The sequence below is a fragment of the Hylobates moloch genome, unplaced genomic scaffold (assembly GCF_009828535.3).
Source record: "Hylobates moloch isolate HMO894 unplaced genomic scaffold, HMol_V3 SCAFFOLD_7, whole genome shotgun sequence".
Classification (NCBI taxonomy): Eukaryota; Metazoa; Chordata; class Mammalia; order Primates; family Hylobatidae; genus Hylobates; species Hylobates moloch.
This window is the reverse complement of record NW_026652282.1, coordinates 88,902,538-88,909,416: the sequence shown is the minus strand read 5'-3', so window position 1 is coordinate 88,909,416 and position 6,879 is coordinate 88,902,538. Positions and strand designations below refer to the sequence as shown.

The following is a 6,879-nucleotide window of genomic DNA, read 5'->3' as shown; positions in this document are numbered from 1 at the left end:
AAGGTGGGAGGTGGCATGATGGGTGGCATGGTTGAGTCTGGTCAGGCATGAGCCCCAAGCTCAGGAGGAATATCTGCCTCTTAGCCCTCTCCCTCCTTCCTTCTGCTGATTCTCGGAGGCCACTTACAGGTGGAAAAGATCCTTGAGTGTGACAGCAGGTGTTGTGCTTCTTTCTCCTTTGCACGCCATCTCCTTCCAGCCCAGTCGTTTCAGCCTGGCTCCTTCTCTGAGCCACACTCCTCCTTTCAGCCAGTGATGCAGTCAGTACAAGGAAACGCTCAGCTCATGAAGGTAAATTTAGCAAGAACTCTCAGAGACTGATAGATGCTCTGGCTCCCCAGCAACTCTCTCTTTCCCCACAAGATTTCCCTCTTCAGGACCTGGGATCTATCTTGCACTTAAAAAATTCAGGGACAGAGAGCTCTGTCAAGTCCAAGGCAGCACATTCCACTGAACTCATTTCACCTCATATAATAAACCTCTGTTTATTGAGGGCCGGGACCATGCCAGGCCCTTGGGTTAGGTGGTGGCTGAGCTGTTAGAAAGTTTTCCTTTGATTGAGCCAAAATGTGTCTCCCTGTAGCTTCCAGCCATGGGCCTCAGCCCTGCCCTTTGAAGTCACCCAGAACAAGTGTAATCTCATTGCAGTCTAATCCTCAGATATTTGAAAATATCTGTCATTTCCCCCAGCTTTCGCTCCTCCACGGATAAACATTTCTTTCTTGGTTTATTTTTATTTTTAGTGCCTTTCCTTTTTATTACTCAAATAATATCAGTTCATTGTGGAACTTTTTAGAAAATTCAGAAAAACATAAAGTAAAAATCCACCCCACTGTTACTCCCAGAAATGACAACCCTAACACTCTTTCTTCTCACCAGTCTTATTTTTTCTCTGCACGCTGTCCATTCTACATCTTTTTTCTTACCAAAATGGGATCATCCTTTAAGTAATATTTTAGAGACTTATTTTGTTTTCACTCTTTAAAAATGTTAACTTTTCCCTCATTCTTCTACCATGCCAATTTTAATATGAAATTGTGTAACTGTCCAATGATTTATCTAACCAGCTTTTAAAAGTGTGACATTTAGGTTGTTTTCAATTTTCCATTCCTGAAAAGAACACAGTGGGACTAGAATTGGAAGTGGGGTGAAGATGGGGGGTAGGTGAACAGAGAAACGAGGAGCCCTTAAATTAGTCACGCTATCTTACCATCTGATTTTTTTTCCATTTTCTGTGTTGAAAAATTATACTTCCCAGAACATGATTGGGAGCACCTGCTTGGTATTCAGTTGCAAGGATTTGCCCTAATTGATGTAACTGGTTTCCTATTATTGGACATTGAGGTTGTTTCTAATTTTTGACCATTACAAACCAGACTGTGATGAACGTCCAAGAAGCTAAATCTGTGCTGGTGCTGGACACTGAGGTCAGGAGGAATATTTTCGAGACCTCTGAAGCATAAGGCCCCTGCCAGTAGTTGTAACTAGAAGCTTTCTGGCAAAGGCCCAGAAGGCTGGCTAAGGCCGAGGACTGTGCTCAGGCCTCTGGGCTTGCCCAGGTTCAGTACCCGTTTATGTAGCCCCTGTCAGAGAGTGTTCAGGCTGGCATGGTCCTATGAGACCACTGGGCCAGCACCCTCATCTCTCACATGAGGGAACTGAGGCCTGGGGCTGGGGCTGGCCCTGCGGCAGCTCTGTAGTCGGGCAGAACTTTGCCTCTCCCCAGCACCCTGGCTTCTGAACTGGAAGCTGAGCTCTGAGGTTTGGAATCTCACCCAGAGGCCCTGTGAAATCCTGCCTGCTCTCTTTCACTGGACCACTTACTGCTGAGGCTGGAGGGGGCACTTTGGCAAATGAACTGATCAGTAAGGGGCTGAGGGGCATTGAAAGAAGACTTAAGGTTTACCCTACAAGCAACTGGGCCTGCTCTGGCCAGAATGCTCCTTTTTTCCCTAACCCAGATGATATGTTTAATGGCAGTCACCCTACATTCAGGTCCACCTGGCAAATCTATTTGAGGTTGAGCTGAAATAACAAGTGAGTCCCTCACTCTCCTTAAAGGGGTCAGCTGTCTCTTCTTGCCAGGAACTGGCTTTGTTAAAGGCCTGTCTATTCAGCCCTCTGGCCCTGACAGCTCTGTGGTTTCAGAGTGCTAATGAGCTCCTCTCCTTCCCCTCTCAGGCCTTGCTACTCCCTGGGGAATTCACACAAATGGTGTGCGATTTGCCCCTTCTGTGTTTTCCTTTCTGACTTGGAGGCAAAGCAAATCCTTCACCTCCCACTGACACCATGTTTATTCAACTGGGAGAGATTTCACACCCAGGATCCCAGCTCTCCCTCCCTGAGCCCCTTCCCTAAATCTTTGTCCCCCTCCCAAGTCATCCCACCCCTGTCCTCCCTGAATAATTTATAAGACCAGGCAGGGCTTATAAAAGGGTCTCCCAGGAAAGGCCAAAAGAGTGCATAAGGTTCTGGGAAGTAGGAGACCCCACTGGCTTTGGTCCCCTAAGAATGGACTCTGCTGCCTGTGGTGCTGCTGCCACCCCTGTTCCAGCCCTGGCTGTGGCCCTAGCTCCAGACCTAGCACAAGCCCCACTGGCACTCCCTGGCCTGTTAAGCCCATCTCCCCTTCTCTCCTCTGGACGAGAAGTAGATGGGAGTGAAAGGTAAGTTGAGCTTGGCCTTTGGCAACCTGAACTTAGGCTTGAGAGCTTCCTGAGAGAGGAAGGAAAATGAGATGTCCAGGGCACCCTGTTCTCTGTGAAGGGGAAAAGCAATGGCCTCATAGCCCTCCCTCCTCATCTCTAGCTGGATATCTCATCTGACTTTTCACCTCACTAATCCCGCTGGGTGGCAAGAGGGGACTTGGGGACAGTGGCTGTTGCCAAAGCTGAAGGTGAAGCAGCCAGGTCCTCATAGGCCAGGTGGCTGAGTCCCCTGAGGGGGATGGGGAACTGCCATGAAACCTGGGCTTAACACAATCTAGACTGGGGGTGGGGAGTGTGGGGAAAGAGGACCAAAGTCTAAAGAGGCCCTTGACTAGGACATTGTCTTTTTCCTGACCACGCTATAAGATTTCCATTTGCTTTTTTCCTACCTCTGCAAGTCCAGTGGGGAAGCAGTGGACCCAAGAACATTTCTGGCCCTCTTCCTCAGCCCAGGAAGATGGTAGAGCTCTGAGTTCTACTTCTTGGAGCAGGAAGTAGGAGGCAAGATATTTTCCATCTAACCCCCATTCATTACTCCAAACATTTAGTCTTCAACAAACATTTACTGAAATAGCTACTGTGTACCAGACATTGTGCTAGGTGTTGAGAATTCAGATACGATTGAGCATATCTTTGAGCTTAAGAAGCCCAAAGACAAGTAAATAGGCAATTACAAGACAGCATGATAAAAGCAATAATAACATTGCTGAAGCCGAGAGGAGGGGCATCTGTCCTGGAATGGGCTCAGGAGCCTTAGGAAAGGCTTCCTGGAGCAGATGGCACCTGAGCCAAGCTTTTGGGAGGCCTCTGGTTATCTCAGGGAGCCCACCTTTCAGTCTCTTCCTCTACCGATTGATCTCTCCTCTTTGTCCCAGAGGAACTTGTCTCTGGAGGCCCTGGCTGTCTTCCACAAATGACTCTCCAAGGCAGATGAGGAAGCTGGTGGATTTGGTGAGTTCGAGCCCTTGTGACGCATGTTCACATGCAGCCACATGCATTAACACTGACCAGGTCACTTCCCAGAGAGCCCCTGACCTCAGTCCAAAGGTGCACATCTGAGATAGCATCCTCACAGTTTTGCCAACATTTGATTCCAACAGAGAGCAGATCCAAGCTTTCTGTGGCAATTGGAAAGATGAGGAGACCAAGGCTCAGAGTGGGCAAGGGATCTGGGCAGGCCCCACAGCCAGTGTGTGGCAGTGCTGGTGCCTGAGGCCTGGTCTCCTGGCACCTTACTCCAGTGCTCTCCCACCCACCCCATCTCCCTGAATCTTTGCTGCTTCAGTAGAACTCTGTCCCCTGGAAAGCCTCCAAACAGGTGCTGGAACAGAGGCAGGGAAGCAAACAACCCGCAGGACTCTGTCTGCTTGATTTTCAACCAGAACCAAGAGAGACTCCTTGTTGAGGGACGGGTATTGGGGGTTGCTGGGTCCCAGAGATGTCTAAGGTCTCTTCGAGATCATTTTACTTGCAGCTTTCTGATCTCTAGTACGGAGGAGGAAGTTATCTAGCCATGTACTTTGAGCCACATGCTAGCTTTTGCTTTGGACAGGCTGCTGGTGGGGCAACGGCTGCTGAGGTCACCAAGGCTGAATCCAGGTTCCATCACCCTGTCAGGTAAGCTTCTGGCATGAAACTCCAAACTTGACATAGATCCATTAGCTCTTTGAATCTTCACAAAGGTCTTGTGAAGCAGGAGAGGGGAGGAATTGCTATCTATGATCGCTGTTTCATAGAAGAGAAAACTGGAGCCCAGAGAGGTTAAGGGACTTTGCCAAGGCTGTCTTTTCTGGAGGCATTGTTAATGATGCCCAAAAATGATCCCCCATGGATGGGTCAGTGAAATAATCCTCAGTGGAAGGAGATGGGGCCATAGGGCTGGAGAATTCTTGGCTAGAAGCTTTCTGGGGTAGGTAGCAGGTGGAGTCAGAGCCATAATTGACAGATGCTGGGGCTGCCTCCCCCCCCACCACAGTAGGTCCATAAGGGGTTACCTTCCTGGGTGGGGCCACTTTGTAACAATGCAGAAGGTTCTGTTACAAAACTTTCTTGCTTCCTTTCCCTCTGACCTCATTGTTGCAGCCAAGAGAAGGGGTTTAGGGGCCAGCTTCTTTCTTGGCCCTACTGGCCCCTCTGCACATATGAGACCTGTTAGGGGCCATGTTTCTTCTCTGTCCACAGGCTCTTCTGGCCTAAATCCCGCTCCTTCGACTATCTGTACAGTGCTGGGGAGATTTTACTGCAGAACTTTCCTGTCCAGGCAACCATCAACCTATATGAGGACTCAGACAGCGAAGAAGAAGAGGAAGATGAAGAAGAGGAGGATGAAGAAGAGAAGTAGGAGGCTAATGAAAAGGGGCCAGAAGGGTGTGTGAGGGCACCAGGGTCCATACACTACAGCGCCACAGCTCATCCCCCTTCCCCACCCCAACCTATCCAAAGGGAGGCAGCCAGAGTCTGATTGGGGTTCAGTTTGTCTGGCAAGTTTTCACAGACATCAATTAGCCAGGAGTATTAGTCCAGCAGATAGAGCTTTCTGGACTGAAAATTGGGTCCTCTAGCTGCCCAGCTCACCGTGGCTTACCTGACTGGCCTGTGAGCTCAGGCCTCTGGCATCTCATTGTCTGGGCTGCTGTTGTGTTGACCATGGGAGGGTTCTAGGAGCTCTAGAAGAAGGAAGGCTTGCTGAAGCCCCCAGGAAGCAGAGCAGGGCAGGGAATGCCCTTGTGGAGGGAAGTAGTCACTCCTCAGGCCCTTTGACTCCCCAGCCTTCCCAGGTGGCCATGTAGTCCTGTCTCTGTGGAAAGCCTGACTTCTGGCTTCACCCCAAGGAATACCAACAGCAGATCCATGCAAGGTTGGGGTGCCTTTTTGATGAGTCTTACAGGAACGGAAGGGGCTGTGTAGAGAATCGGCTTGCTCTGGAGATGCCCCCCCCCCCATTTTGCCTGCTGTCCATTGAAGTCTGTGTGTTGGCATGAGATGAATCAGGAGAAAAATAAACTGGATGGTGTTTTCCTTTTTCTTGGAACTGTGCTGATTTCTTAACTGAACTCTGCCCATATTGTGAAACCATGGGCAGAGGGTCAGAGACCAGCTCAAGGCCAATTCATTGCTTTTCCTACCTGAGGTCAGTTGACAAGTTTTTCTTCATGGGGTTGTAGGGCTGGGGACCCAGCATGGGGCCAGGCCCTCTCCATCAATTTGTGAAATCAGACTTGATTAAACTTCAAGGACTGCTTGGAAAGGAAACAAAAAGGCCCCCAAAGGGCAGCTTGTAAGTTGGGAGTAGGGATGCAGGTTAGAGGGGAAATGTGACAGGTGCAGCCTCATTTGAGCCTCGGAGAGGGCTGTGTGCATGTGGGGAGGAGGGCTACTAGGACCTAGCAATTTTTTTCCTCAATTCCCTTTGTATTTACCACAGCTCAGACCCTCATGCTTACCCTTGCTCCAATTACTCTTCGACTAATTTTTTTTTTTTGGCCTCCAGTTGTCCCTTTGTGATTCATCTTCCATACTGACCACCAGATTAGACCACATTTGCCTTTGCCAACACTTTTGGGCTTATATATATATATATATTTTTTTTTTGTCACAGATCCCCTTGAGAACCTGTGTCTTCTCTACTCAGAAAAATACATGTGTTCACACCACACACACACACACATACACACACACACACACACACACACACAGTGCTATATCTTCACAAATCAAGTACTTAACTTGATATAAGCCTTTCAATTGTCTGGGTTTTGCCTGTCTCTTGAGACTCATCTCTCAACTCTTGAAGTTTACACTGCCTCTCCTTGAATGTGGCATGCTTTCTAACACCTTAACCCTGTCTGGAATGCCTTTCCACTTTCGCATGCCTAGGAAACTCTCATTCATCTAACAGAACCAGCTCAGACACCCCTGCTGTAGGAAGCCTCCCCAGACATCCCAGGCACCAGGTTGGGTGCCCCCACTCATTCAGAGCCTCCCCTACCATAGCATTTGCCTCCTTTCCTATACAGTAACCTGGGGCTGTATTTGATATTCCCATATGACTTCATTGTACAGAACACTGCCTGGCACAGAGGAGGTGCTCAGGAAATGTTGAAAGAGAAAAGATTCTCAAGTCTTCTGAAAGTAGCTCTTGGTGGAACCACCATTGTTCCCCAACTTGCTA

At 48.9% G+C, this 6,879-nt stretch overlaps 1 protein-coding gene across 2 annotated transcripts; it reads left to right on the top strand.

The window, feature by feature from the left end:
• Positions 1-2,457: 2,457 nt before the first annotated feature.
• On the top strand, positions 2,458-5,739 carry RIPPLY1 (ripply transcriptional repressor 1). 2 transcript variants are annotated; one of them, XM_032757418.2, is made up of 4 exons: positions 2,458-2,666; positions 3,584-3,659; positions 4,261-4,325; positions 4,890-5,739. In XM_032757418.2, the coding sequence occupies exons 1-4, from the start codon at positions 2,512-2,514 to the stop codon at positions 5,047-5,049; spliced, it is 456 nt and encodes a 151-aa protein (XP_032613309.1). In that variant the 5' UTR covers positions 2,458-2,511; the 3' UTR covers positions 5,050-5,739. The 2 variants fall into 2 exon arrangements, with proteins under 2 accessions (XP_032613309.1, XP_032613310.1); XM_032757419.2 differs by lacking the exons at positions 3,584-3,659; positions 4,261-4,325.
• Positions 5,740-6,879: the final 1,140 nt, after the last annotated feature.